The following is a 13191-nucleotide window of genomic DNA, read 5'->3' as shown; positions in this document are numbered from 1 at the left end:
GCTCAGTGCCAGCCGGGCCCCCCGCTCAGTGCCAGCCGGGCCCCCCGCTCAGTGCCAGCCGGGCCCCCCGCTCAGTGCCAGCTTCCCCGCAGCCGCTGGTGTTCGGCGCCATGGTGCACAGGGACGAGGCCTTCGAGACCATCTTCAGCCAGTACCTGAAGATCACGGCGGGCGCGGCCTCGGGCAGTGACAGCTAGCGCCCCCGGCCTGGGGCGTGATTGACAGCTAGCCCCCCCAGCCTGGGGCATGATTGACAGCTAGCCCCCCCGGCCTGGGGCGTGATTGACAGCTAGCCCCCCCAGCCTGGGGCATGATTGACAGCTATCCCTCCCCGACCTGGGGTGTGATTGACAGCGTAGCAGGAAAACAGTCGGACTTCTCGTGACCTTTGCAATAACCCCTGGACCTGTGGCTCCTGTTGTGCGGACCTGCAATCACGGACCCTGCAGGGGCGGGGTCGCTCGGACGGTGCCAGCCGCCTGCGGGCCAGGCAGGTCCCGACTGGGCACGGGGCAGGGTCTCGGAGGCCACGGGAGGAAGACACACAGGAGGCGCTGTCCGTCCGCCAAGCACACGGCTCCTCTGCCCCCGGGACGGTGTGGCACGGCCCTCAGCGGCTCCGAGCCTGTGCATTCCACCAAAGCCATAGCTGCAGGGCGCCGAGGACAGCGGAGGCCCCTCACCGGCCCTGCACCCTGGGGCCCCTGCCATGGCCCCGAGAGCCAGGGCTTGTGTGGGGCCGCAGGGCTGTGGGGCCACGAGCCTCGGCCGGGATTGGCCACGGTCTGCCCGGCCTCTCGCCCCAGCCTGACCAGCCGGCAGGGGCCTGTGTCCCGCCTGACGGGTGGAGGGGGTGGAGTGGAAGCACATTTTTTTAACACTTTGCTCTTGGAAGGCCCGGGGCTGAGATGAACGTGGGCCTGCGTGGCCGCCTGGGCCTCCGTGAGCCGCCGGCGGTGAGGAGGGGCTCGGGCGGGCGGGCCCGGCTGTGCAGACCTCTGGGCAGTGACCGGGAGCAGAGCCCAGAGGGCGGGTGGGCAGTTCCCTGGCGTCCGAGTGTTCTGGCCCGCGCCCGCGCCCGCGCCCACACGCACACGCACACAGATGGGAGCGAGCCCCCTCCCAGCTGGTCTGGGCTCACCCACCGAGGAGCCGGCCCTGGCGGAGGTGGCCGGCCCAGTGCATTCTGGGGCAGCCGGTGTCCCCACGGGCCTGTGGCTGCTGCAGAAAGCAGGCTCTGGGAGGGGCGGCCAGTGCCCCGCAGGGCAGCGCCCTTCCCACACGGATTCCGCCAGCCCACCAGCCCAAGGCCTGGGTGTGGGTGAGATGCCGTTTTTTGAAGAAACAGATTCTATTTTTTACAGAGAGCAAGCTGTTTTCTTATTTTTGTATCGTTTTTCAGACGTGATTTTTACCTTCGCTCCGATCCCCTTTGCTGGTTTGGGGAGGGGGCAGCATCACTCTGGTCACCCTCCAGGGAGGGCCCGGCCAGGCCAGCACACGCCGCCCCCGGGGAGGCACGGGGACAGGGGCGGGAAGCGGGACCGGCTGGACCTGGGCTTGGCTCCCACGGGGATCAGGTGGGTGCTCCCGTGGGCCGAGGCCCCGGGGACACCAGGACGCACCAGAGGGGCCTCCCGTGGCGTCCACAGCGAGGCGGCATGGGCCTGAGCTGCCCGGGCCGGGCCGGGTGAGCCCCCGGGAGCCGGGTCAGCCGTGCCTGTGGCCGGCGGGGCCTGTCCTGGCTGGGGGCCCGGCGGCGGGAGGGGTGCCTGCCGAGCGCGAGGGCTCCGAGCCCCTGCAGGGTGGTGTTGGAGTCCCTTCTGAGGAGAAGGGAGATGAAAACTCACCATGTGACAGGGTGTGGCGGCCTGGCCCCCACGGAGGGCCGAGGGTGCCGGGAACGGGGCGGGCCGATGGCGGGCGGAGCACAGACCTGTGCAGGCGGCTCCCTCCTGTCGGGGCCTGTGGCTTCGCTGAATGTAAACTGGGAGACGAATTTCCATGCCTCGTCCACGGACAGAGAGACAGCCGCTGTGTCTGAGCTCCTCGCTTGTAAATACAGGGCGTGACCGTTCGCGAAGGATTTACTGTACGAGGGACCGATGGCACCTGTCACGTTTTTTAACAGACCCTGTTTAAAGACGTCTTGTATAAATTATAATTTTATTTAAATAAACCTGCAGCGCTGTGTGCTAAGGCGGGGCCCCATTCCCGGGGCACTGGGCGGGGGAGGGTGGAGGGAGGGGCTGGCGGGGAGGAGGGGGCGGGGCGGGGGCGCCGTGAGCAGCAGAGGCTGGGCCGGGCTCGGGAAGCCAGCAGCCAATGAGGTGGCTTGCAGGGAGGGGCGTCACAGCCTGGCGCTGGAGGCAGCGGGCAGGGGTGCCACCACCTGAGGGTGTGTGAGGAGACCGAGCACCTGGGGTGCAGGTCCGCCCCACCCAGAGATGCCTTCTGGGGACCAGGTGCTACCTCAAGCCTCCCGCAAGGCCTGGCCTGGCCTGGGCGGCCCCGTGGCGCTCGGGCAGCGGGCCAGAGACGGGATCGGTGTTACCGCTTCCTCTGGGCCCCGCATTTCCAGTTGTGCCTTTGACCTCGTTACGGACCAGCCCGACTTACACCGGTGCACCTGAGGCCCGCACCCAGGAGCCAGCCTCCTGCACCCAGGCCCAGGCACTGCCCGCCCGGCTGGCTCGGGAGTGGCCAGGGTGGGAACCGGCCTGTGGGCGGGCTCCAGCTCATGGGGGGCCTGCATCCCTGTCCGTCTGTCCCGGGCTGGGACACAGCGGCACCCAGACCGCCGTTCCTGGGGACGGCCCTCCCAGGCGACTCCCGACCAGACACCAGACCGGTCTCCTCACAAAACGTAATGTCCCGCTCCCAACCCCACAGCTCCCACCCCCTCGGCAGCACCACCGCTCCTCCTGATGCCGTCCCCCCACTGGGCCCTTGTGGGGAGCAGACAGACCCCCACACAGTCACCCACTCCCTGGGGCAAGGAGGGTCCGTCCACAGGAGTCAGCGCCTGGTCGCTGTCTGCAGTGACCGAAGTGAGAATCAACGGATTAACAGGCAGAAACAGCAGCCTGTGGCCCGGCTGTGCACCACGGAGCCCAATCTGTGCCCGACCTGTGGAGGCTCAGCTTGGGGCTGACCCTGGTGGCGTGAGAGCCCCGTGCTCATGGGCACCTGAGCTTCCACCTCCTGCAGGCGGGTGAGGGGTGAGGTGGGATCTGCTACTGTGTCTGCGCACGCGTAGGGGCGGCTGTGGGGTCAGTGGCTGTGGGGTGGGGGGCTGTGGGGTCTGGTGACTGTGGGGTCGGGGGCTATGGGGTCAGGTGGCTGTGGGGTCGGGGGCTGTGGGGTCAGCGGCTGTGGGGTGGGGGGCTGTGGGGTCGGGTTGGCTGTGGGGTGCGGGGGGGGGGCTGTGGGTTGGGGTCGGGGTGGGATGCGTTGGTGGCCACGGGGCTGTGGGTTGGGGTGGCTGTGGGGTCAGCGGCTGTGGGGTGGGGGGCTGTGGGGTGCGGGGGGGCTGTGGGTTGGGGTCGGGGTCGGGGTGGGATGCGTTGGCGGCCACGGGGCTGCTGGCTGTGCCCCCGGAGCCGCGCTGCCTCTGGGTGCTGTGGCTCTCCCCAGCCGAGGGCCTGGAGACCAGGCACCGCGCCGGCCTCCTGGGTCTTTGTTCCCGGGGCCAGGCCTGTGGGCGCCCGGGGCCAGGCCTGGCTGCAGCTCAGAGGGGCCGTCCAGGAGGACAGACGGGGACACGGACGTGACCTCAGTGAAAACCAGGCCCTCCGCGCGCCTTCGCTGTGGATCTCAGAACAGCGCCTTCTGCCAAAGTTCACTTTATTACGTCGTCTCACACCCGTCCGAGCGCGGCCACGTCCGAACCTTGAAACCAGCAAGACCAGAGTGGACGCTGGGCCCGCCCCCAGCAGCAGGCCTGGGGGACGGGCGTTCGGCGATGAGTGAGGAGCCAGCTGGTGCGTCCCCGGGCACAGGCCGTCCCGTCTCCACGCTGCCCGGCCCACGCCGGAGCCACGGGGGCGGAGCCACGGGGCGGAGCCACGGGGGGCCGCCAGCAGCTCCGCGTGTCTCTCCGAGTCCCCGAGAGCCGGTGGTGTCGCTCCATGCGGAGGCAGGCCCGGCGTGGGGTGTGAGGCGGTGGGGGCGCCTCGGGGTCAGTCTCTCCATCCCCCCAGGAGCTCCCAGGTCCCCGTGAGTGTCCGCGTGCGGCGGGAGCTGCCACCTGGGAAGCAGGGGGCTGGCTGGTGTCGTGTGGGACAAGGCTCCCTGAGCGTGCACTCCGGCCCACGGGGGTCCCGGGGCCCCTCACGCTTCGCCGTAGACTCCAGGCCCTGCGGTGCGGCCGCCGCCCCCCACGGAGCCACCCGTCCCCGGGCTTCTTCCGGGAACAGCAGGCAGGACGGACACACCAGCGTGCTGTCCGCTCTTTATACCCAACCCTCCTCCACCCACAGCACCAACCCGATCGCCTTCCCATGCGGTCTGTTCGGAAAAAGGGAAGGAAACACTGCTACAGCCGCGCTCGCCTGGCGGGGGGCGGGGCGGGGGGCGGGGGGCGGAGGGGGGGGCGGGGGCGGGGGTGGTGGGGAGATGGAGCGGGAGATTCACATGCAGTCCACACGCCCCGACACGTGGACTCGGACGCCGTCTGCCGCGCGCGGAGCCACGGGCCCGCGGAGCCCCCCCAGGGCAGCGGCCGGCCATCGGATGCCCAGCCTTCCCGCCGCAGGCCAGCGCTCTGCCACACCCCCGTCTCCCCACAGGCCGGGTGCAGGCACCCAACTACCCCCACCCCGGCACAGACCACAGGCCGCGCACAGCCCGGGCCGGGGGGTGGGGGCCCCGGGGGTCCGTCCGGGGCTGAGGCCGCAGCAAACTCAAGCACCGACCACGGAGACACAAATGACGCCCCGCTTAAGAGGACCAAGCCGGCGATAAACACGCAGAGATGAACGGGAGGTCAGCGAAGGGCAGACCGGCCTGGAGGCGGCCCAGCGGCCTGGGATGTTACCCTCACCGCCCACGGTGCTGACACGCCTCCAAGGGCGCCTCCTGGCACAAAGCATCGGCGTTTCTAACTGGACAGCTCCACTGCCGCCCGGCGCAGCCAGGGCTGCCGGCGGATTGTCCGGGACCGAGGACAGCGGGCGCAGGACGGCGGGCGCAGGCTGAGGCTGCGGAGAGAGCGAAGACTCCGTGTGCCCCTCGCTAGCGTGGTCCCCTCGCGGGCGCTGCTGAGCGGGCTCCGTGCCGGGGCACAGCCGGAAGGACCGGGAATGCCCGATGGTGAGCTCCGGTGAGGGCTGGGAGGCAGGGAGCCCACGGCGATCGGAACGGGACCATGAACAGCTCCAGGCTGGTCGGCGTGACGGGCAGGCACCTCCTGTCCAGCCGGGGACAAGGATGGCCGGCTCTCCTGCGACTCGGTCTGTACAGCGACTGCCAGAGCCGCAAACGGCCGTCCTTCAATCGCCGCGGGCACGGACCGGGTCTGAGAGCCAGCGCCTCCGTGGTGGCCGCGGGCGGAGTCACGTGGACGGGAAATGCCCGGGGCGTCCACAGAGCCGCTCACAGAGGTGTTTTTCCTAAAACCGAGGTTTAACTAGAAAAATAAGCTCCTAGGTGTGAACGCAGCGCCCATGTAACGGGTCCATCGTGTTCGCTCCATTCCCGCGGGCAGCGAGGCCGGCGGCGGCGGAGAGGGGGTCTGGCCGGGGCTCTGCTACGGGCGCTCCTCGATGCCGCGGGCGAAGAGGTGGACCAGCTGGCAGTGCACCCTGCGGAGACAGGCCGCTGACACCTCCCCGCGGACAGCGCGGCCCCCCGGCCACCCGGGCCCCGGGGGAAAGCAGGCAGCTGCCGCCATGGGGAGACACGACCCCCTGCCCGGCTCTCCTCGGCTCAGTGGCTGGGCCGCCTGAGCCGAGCGCCTCCCGGTGGATGCCGGGAGCCAGGACTTCACAGAGTGAGCAGTGAGAGCACCGGGCCGGGGCGCAGGCCGCGCGGGCGTGCAGGTGCGGGAGAGAGAGGGTAACATCGAGGGGCTTCGCCCGGCGTGGCTCAGGGTTGAGCATCGACCTATGAACCAGGAGGTCACAGCTCGGTTCCCGGCCGGGCACATGGCCACCTGGGCTGTCACTCCATTCCCAGGGGCGGGCGTGCAGGAGGCAGCCGGTCCATGGCTCTCTCTCACCATGGGGTTTCTGTCTCGCTCCCTCTCCCTCCCTCTCTGAGATCAGTGAGGATCTCTGTGACAGGGATGGACACCTGGCGTGTCCCAGGGTTGGACCACGGCACCCACAGGGCGTGTGCCTCCTGGGAGCCCAGGTGCCCTGGCCACACGTGCTCCCCACTGGGGCTCTGAGCGGCAGGAAGCCCAGCTCAGGGCCGTGAGCCCCAGCGCGTGGCGCCCGGGCCTGCAGTGGCAGTGGTGGTGGCGGTGGGGATGGTGGTGGTGGCGGGGACGGTGGCGGGGACAGTGGCGGGGACGGGGACAGGGGCGGGGACGGTGGCGGTGGCGGGGACGGTGGTGGGGATGGTGGCGGTGGCGGGGATGGTGGTGGTGGCGTTGGTGGTGGCGGTGGCGGTGGCGGTGGTGGGGATGGTGGCGGTGGCGGGGACAGTGGCGGGGACGGTGGCGGTGGCGGTGGTGGGGATGGTGGTGGTGGCGGTGCTGGGGATGGTGGCGCTGGCAGTGGCGGTGGTGGGGATGGTGGTGGTGGCGTTGGTGGTGGCGGTGGCGGTGGCGGTGGTGGGGATGGTGGCGGTGGCGGGGACAGTGGCGGGGACGGTGGCGGTGGTGGGGATGGTGGTGGTGGCGGTGCTGGGGATGGTGGCGTTGGCAGTGGCGGTGGTGGGGATGGTGGTGGTGGTGATGGCGGTGGCGGGGACGGTGGCGGTGGCGGTGGTGGGGATGGTGGTGGTGGTGGTGGTGACGGTGGTGGGGATGGTGGTGGTGGCGGTGGCGGTGGCAGTGGTGGGGACGGTGGTGGTGGTGGCGTTGGCGTTGGCGGGTGGCGGTGGTGGGGACGGTGGTGAGGACGGGGACGGGGACGCCGCACCCACCTGACCTCCACGGCGGACCCGCTCAGCACCTCCCCGTCGCAGTTCCAGGAGCTGCTGGCCGCGCTGCAGCAGCAGGAGGGGTGCTGGCTGCAGATCTGGCCCAGCCCCTGCTTGCCCCGCTCGCCCAGCTCGCCGTCCTCGTCCTCCACCTGCTTCGACACGAACTGGAACCTCTTGACGCGGTAAACCTCCACGAAGGTGAAGTCGAACTGGCAGGGGAGGGCGGGGCGCCTGAGCCGCGGGACTGCCCTGGCCCGCGTGCTCCTGCCCTCCCCGTGCTCCCCCCGCGAGGACGCGGCTGGTCGTGCTGCCCGTGAGGGGTGGTCTGAGCGGGGCAGGAGGCCGGGACCCGCCCTCCCAGGCTCCCGGCTAACACTGCACCCCGGAGCCCGCCGCTCCCGCCACGGTGACGGCTCGCAGGAACCAGGGAGCTCCGAGCAGGGGCTGGTGGGATCCTCCATCTTCTCCACAGGAACTAGTTGGAGCCACAGGAAAGTGCCCTGGAGGAGCATTCTCACTGGTATAACTGAAGTTTTAAAAAAAGCCAATTGCATCCTGGCCAGTGTGCTCAGTGGATAGAGCATTGGCCTGCAGATCAAAGGGTCCCAGGTTCGATTCTAATCAAGGGCATGTACCTCTGTTGCCGGCTCCTCTCTGGCCCAGGCCCTGGTTGGGGCTGGTATAGGAGGTAACCAATCGATGTGTTTCTCTCACATCGACGTTTCTCTCTGTCTCTCCCTCTCTCTTCCTCTCTTCTAAGATCCCTGGGAAAACGTCCTCGGTGAGGAACTTAGAAAAGAAAAGCAGGCACCTGGCCCCACTCTGCACGTTCCGGGCTCGGGGTCTCCTGTCCGGACTGTGAGGACGCAGTGAACAGGCAGGGCCGGGGGGGGAGGGGGGGGCGGCTCAGGAGCCGATGGGGCTGTGAGCCCCCGCAGGCCGCACCGCGTCCCTGGGCCGCTCTGTCCTGTTTAAACAGGAAGAGGAGACAGGATGACCCACATCCCGTCTCCCAGCTGCTGGGCTCAGTGAGGCTCCTCAGGAGATTTTACCGGGAGCCCCCGTGCCCGAGCGTGAACGGGAGAAACACCAGCAAACAGACCTGCCTGCTTCCAGCGAGCTCAGGGACGGGTCACGCGGGACCCTGACCACGGCCCGCCCAGCGGCCCCTGGAGCCAGCCCGGCACCGAGCAGGACCTCAAAGCAGCCCGCGGAGCCAGCCCTGCACCCAGTAGGCCCGCCCAGCGGCCCGCGGAGCCAGCCCTGCACCCAGTAGGCCCGCCCAGCGGCCCCTGGAGCCAGCCCTGCACCGAGCAGGGCCCCCAGCGGCCCACGGAGCCAGCCTGGCACCGGGCAGGGCCCCCGGCAGCCGAGGAGCCAGCCCGGCACGCAGCAGGCCCGGCGGCCACGCACTCACCTGGTCGCGCTGGTTGGTGTGCCGGACGAGGAAGCGCAGGAAGCTGAAGCGGGAGCACTTGCGGATGAGGATCAGGTCGGAGGACCCGTCGCCCAGGTGGGCGGCCGGGGACAGGCCGCGGGGGCTCCGGGGACAAGCGCAGGCCATGTTGGCGGCGTTGATGGCCAGGAACTTGCCGCAGATGACCTTCCACTCCTCCACGTCCTCTGCGGCATGGGCAGCGCCACGCTCAGGGTCCGCCGGCCACGCCCAGGGCGGGCCACGCGCACCCCGTCTGGCGTGGACACGGACACCGCGCGGAGGCCGTGCGCCCACCGGACACTCCCTGCCGCCGCCGGGCCCGGGCCGGCCGCTGAGAGAGACCCCCTTCTCTCACGACGGAGAGGAGGGCACATGGGGAACGGTGCAGCCACAGGACCCGCCTCCCGGAGCCGTGCCCACTCCCGTCCCAGGCCGTGCCCACGCCCTCAGACCCAGCCATGCGATGCCACGGCGGCTCCCAGCCTCTCCCCGGGCCTGGCCCATGGCCCGCAGCCGCCGGAGCGGACAGCGCGGGGACCGCGCGGGGACGGTGTGGGGACGGTGCGGGGGGCTGCCGCCTGACCTCCACGGGCACGGGGGACGGAGAGGACGGACGGAGAGGACGGAGGGGGACGGAGAGGATGGAGGGGGACGGAGGGGGACCGAGAGGACGGAGAGGACGGAGGGGGACGGAGAGGACGGAGGGGGACGGAGAGGACGGAGAGGACGGACGGAGAGGATGGAGGGGGACGGAGAGGACGGAGAGGACGGAGGGGGACGGAGAGGATGGAAGGGGACGGGGAGGATGGAGGGGGACGGGGAGGACGGAGGGGGACGGAGGGGATGGAGAGGACAGAGGGGGATGGAGGGGGACGGACGGGGACGGAGGGGGACGGAGAGGATGGAGGGGGACGGGGAGGACGGAGGGGGACGGGGGGACGGAGGGGGACGGGGAGGACGGAGGGGGACGGGGAGGACGGAGGGGGACGGAGAGGACGGAGGGGGACGGGGAGGATGGAGGGGGACGGACGGGGACGGAGGGGGACGGGGAGGACGGAGGGGGACGGGAGGGACGGAGGGGGACGGAGGGGGGAGGGGACGGAGGGGGACGGAGGGGGACGGGGAGGACGGAGGGGACGGGGAGGACGGAGGGGGACGGGAGGACGGAGGGGGACGGGGAGGACGGAGGGGGACGGGGAGGACGGAGGGGGACGGGGAGGACGGAGGGGGACGGGGAGGACGGAGGGGGACGGGGAGGACGGAGGGGGACGGAGGGGATGGAGAGGACAGAGGGGGATGGAGGGGGACGGGAGGACGGAGGGGGACCGAGAGGACGGAGAGGACGGAGGGGGATGGAGGGGGACGGACGGGGACGGAGGGGGACGGAGAGGACGGAGGGGGACGGGGAGGATGGAGGGGGACGGACGGGGACGGAGGGGGACGGGGAGGACGGAGGGGGACGGGGAGGACGGAGGGGGACGGACGGGGACAGAGAGGACGGAGAGGACAGAGCCGCCGGCGTACCCGAGCCCTCCAGGCCGTACAGTGACCGCTTCTGCTCCTCCTCCAGCTGCTGCTTGCTCTGCCGGCAGACGAAGCACCTGGAACAGGAGGAGCCGCTCACCTTCCACCCGGCCCAGCAGCAGCCTCCGCGCCCCACGGCGCCTGTCCCACTCCCCGCCCCCCCTGCAGCACCCACACGGCGCCTGACCCCCCCCCCCACTGGGCAGCGCCCACAATGGCGCCTGGCCCTCCCCAGGCGGTGCCATCCGCGGGGCTCAGTTACAAAGGCTGCTTTGGCCCCGGCAGTGTGGCTCAGTGGACAGAGTGTCAGCCAAAGGGCCCGGGTTTGGTTCCGGTCAAGGGCAGGTACCCCGGTTGAGGGCCCTCCCTGACCTGGGCCCTGGCCGGCGTGCAGGAGCCAGTCCCTGTGTCTCCCTCACATCAGTCTTTCCCTGTCTGCCCTCCCCCTCTCTCTCTCTAAAATCCCTGGGAAAGTGTCCTGGGTGAGGATTTAAAAACGCTTCTTTGCCATGTTACCTTGAATTCTCAAAGTGAGCCTTACTTGAAGAGACCGGGCAGCGGGGGCCTGACAGAGGGTTACGAGGTACCCCCTCGTCCGCGTGTGAGCCGAGAGTGCTCCCCTGACCTGCGGGCTCCCTGCCGAGACCCGGCTTCTGCCCACCGGACGCCCTCCTCCCCTCCCCCTCCCCCTCCTCCTCCCCTCCCCCTCCCCCTCCTCCCTCCTCCCCCTCCCCCACCTCCTCCCCTCCCCCCTCCCCCACCTCCTCCCCTCCTCCCCCTTCTCCCTTCCTCCCCTTCCCCCTCCTCCCCCTCCTCCCCTCCTCCCCCTCCTCCTCCTCCCCTCCCCCTCCTCCTCCCCTCCCCTTCCCCCTCCTCCCCCTCCTCCCCCTTCTCCCTTCCTCCCCTCCCCCTCCCCCACCTCCTCCCCTTCCCCCCCCTCCCCTCCCCCCCCCCCTCCTCCCCTCCTCCCCCTCCCCCCTCCCCCTCCTCCTCCCCCTCCCCCTTCTCCCCCTCTCCTCCCCCTCCTCCCCTCCTCCCCTCCTCCCTTCCTCCCCTCCCCCTCCCCCACCTCTCCCCTTCCCCCCTCCTCCCCCTCCCCCTCCTCCCCCTCCTCCCCTCCCCCTCCCCCTCCTCCCTCCCTCCTCCTCCTCCCCCTCCCCCTCCTCCCCCTCCTCCCCTCCTCCCCCCCTCCCCTCCTCCCCCTCCCCCACCTCCTCCCCTCCCCCCCTTCTCCCCCTCCCCCTCCTCCCCTCCCCTCCTCCTCCCCCTCCCCTCTCCCCCTCCTCCCCTCCTCCCCCTCTCCCCTCCCCTCCTCCCCTCCCTCCTCCTCCCCTCCCCCCACTTCCTCCCCCTCCCCCACCTCCTCCCCTCCTCCCCTCCCCTCCCCCTCCCCCCTCCTCCCCCGGGGCCCGCAGCTCACCCGGCCCGGCAGGGCTTCCCGTCCCGCGGCGAGCCCACGGTGTGCTGTGCCGGGAGGAAGGACACGGTGCCCTCGTAGCAGTGGTGGGACAGGAAGGTCTTCAGGCCTGGCCGGCGGGCGGGCGGAGAGGGGGAGCAGCCAGGTCACCCGACACCTCTGACACCTCCGACACCCCATAGATACCTCCCACACCCCGACGGAGCGGCCGTCAGTGAGCCTGGGGAGCCGGTCTCGGGGGCCTTCCGGGGGGCCAGCACCGGGGCTGAGGGCTGCCGCCTGGCCGCCCGCCCACCGCGCTGGGCAGCACAGCTAGGGTGCAGGCCCGCGGGACCCGTGTGACAGCTGCCACGCTGGGCGCGTGCTCCGGCCGAGGCTCCTGGTGGCGCCTCTGAAGCCGCTGTCTGCGGCGCTGAGCCAGGTTCAGGGCAGGCCCAGGGCCCTCTGCCCCTCCACGGCTGTCCGTGGTGCCCTGGCTCCCAGCTCATCTGGCGACTATGGCACCTTGTCAGCACTCAGGACGAAGACCAGGGCGACAGCGCCACCCAGAGCCGCTCTGGCAAAGTGTGCCCGCAGCACGCCGAGGCCGGCACAGCCGCCCGAGCTGGCAGGCCCCACGCGCCACCCTGAGCGCACGGCAGGACCGACCGCGTCCGGAGGGCGTGGGCAGCGGTGCCCCAGCCACGCACACCGTCCCCCGTGAGGCCTGGGGGTGACCCGGCTCCATGGCCCCGCTCCGTGGCCCCCGCTCCGTGGCCCCTGCTCCGTGGCCCCCGCTCCGTGGCCCCCGCTCCGTGGCCGGGTGAGCGGAGGCGGTACCAGGGCCCCGGGAGCCTGCCGGGTCTGTGTCCGGGGCGCCTGCCTCCCGGGCGCTCTGTCACCTGAGAAGTCGTATCGGATGAGCCCCATCCAGCGCTTCTTCTCGCTGTCCTTGACGATGTCGCCGTAGAAGCCGTAGCCCAGCAGCGACACGGAGTAGCGCAGCAGCGCCCCGTGGTGGTGCACCGCGGACACGTCCATGGCCAGGGAGTCCCCTGCAGGAGAGGCGGTGGGCCCCTCCATCAGCCTCAGCCCGCCCCCACCCTCCTCTCCCCCGCCCCCACCCCCGCCCCCACGCCGCAGCCCGGGAGACAGACTGAGGCCAGACGCAGGGGCCGCTGCACAGCTGAACTCTGGGCTGCTCCTGAGCCACAGGACAGCGGGAGCCGCAGCCTGGGGACCAGTGAGGACCCCGCGGCAGCTCGGGGTCCCCGCGGACGGGGGTCCGGGAATGCAGCCACGCGCCTGAGCGGGCACAGCCTCTCCGGCCTCAGCCCCTGCCCGCCGCACAGGCCCCTCCGGAGGGAGGGCCGCGAGCCGGCACACAGACAGGACACGGCGGCAGCCAGGGGCCTTCCTGGGCAGCCCCCGCCCCGCCCATGAGTGCAGGGAGAGCCGAGGGCAGGGCCCCCGGAGCCTGGGACAGAGCCTGGGACAGAGCCTGGGACAGAGGGGCAGCCCGGCCAGGGCACGGGTAACGGCCCCCCAAAGCTCTAGAAGGGTTCGCGCAGGGTCTGTGTGTGCAGAACCCCCGGGCGGGGAGGGGAGATGGGCGGGACCCACCCCGGGCTCACCCACGATGATGTGCAGGGCGGACCCACCCCGGGCTCACCCACGATGATGTGCAGGGCGGAGGTCTTCGGGTCGTTGATGCCCACGGTGGAGTAGCACACACAGTCTG

General features: G+C 71.1%; 2 protein-coding genes across 6 annotated transcripts in view; one reads left to right on the top strand and one right to left on the bottom strand.

Annotated features, from left to right (window-relative positions):
• The window catches only part of GRAMD4 (GRAM domain containing 4), a 52381-nt gene extending 50202 nt beyond the window's left edge, over positions 1 to 2179 (top strand). For all 5 annotated transcript variants that reach the window (XM_084907522.1, XM_084907521.1, XM_084907520.1 and 2 more), the window contains exon 19: positions 93 to 2179. In XM_084907522.1, the coding sequence (XP_084763648.1) occupies positions 93 to 197 (105 nt within the window). In that variant the 3' untranslated portion in view covers positions 198 to 2179. The remainder of the gene's footprint in view (positions 1 to 92) is intronic.
• Positions 2180 to 3490: 1311 nt separating this feature from the next.
• The window catches only part of CERK (ceramide kinase), a 25367-nt gene continuing 15666 nt past the window's right edge, over positions 3491 to 13191 (bottom strand). The window contains 6 exon segments of the mRNA XM_084907529.1: positions 3491 to 5804; positions 7093 to 7301; positions 8510 to 8715; positions 10055 to 10131; positions 11475 to 11580; positions 12353 to 12505. Of these exon segments, the coding sequence (XP_084763655.1) occupies positions 5750 to 5804; positions 7093 to 7301; positions 8510 to 8715; positions 10055 to 10131; positions 11475 to 11580; positions 12353 to 12505 (806 nt within the window). The 3' untranslated portion in view covers positions 3491 to 5749.

This window comes from Pipistrellus hanaki (assembly GCF_964339955.1).
Source record: "Pipistrellus hanaki genome assembly, contig: SUPER_3_unloc_1, whole genome shotgun sequence".
NCBI lineage: Eukaryota > Metazoa > Chordata > Mammalia > Chiroptera > Vespertilionidae > Pipistrellus > Pipistrellus hanaki.
Note: the sequence above shows the minus strand (reverse complement) of the source record. Positions and strands in the feature narration are given on the sequence as shown.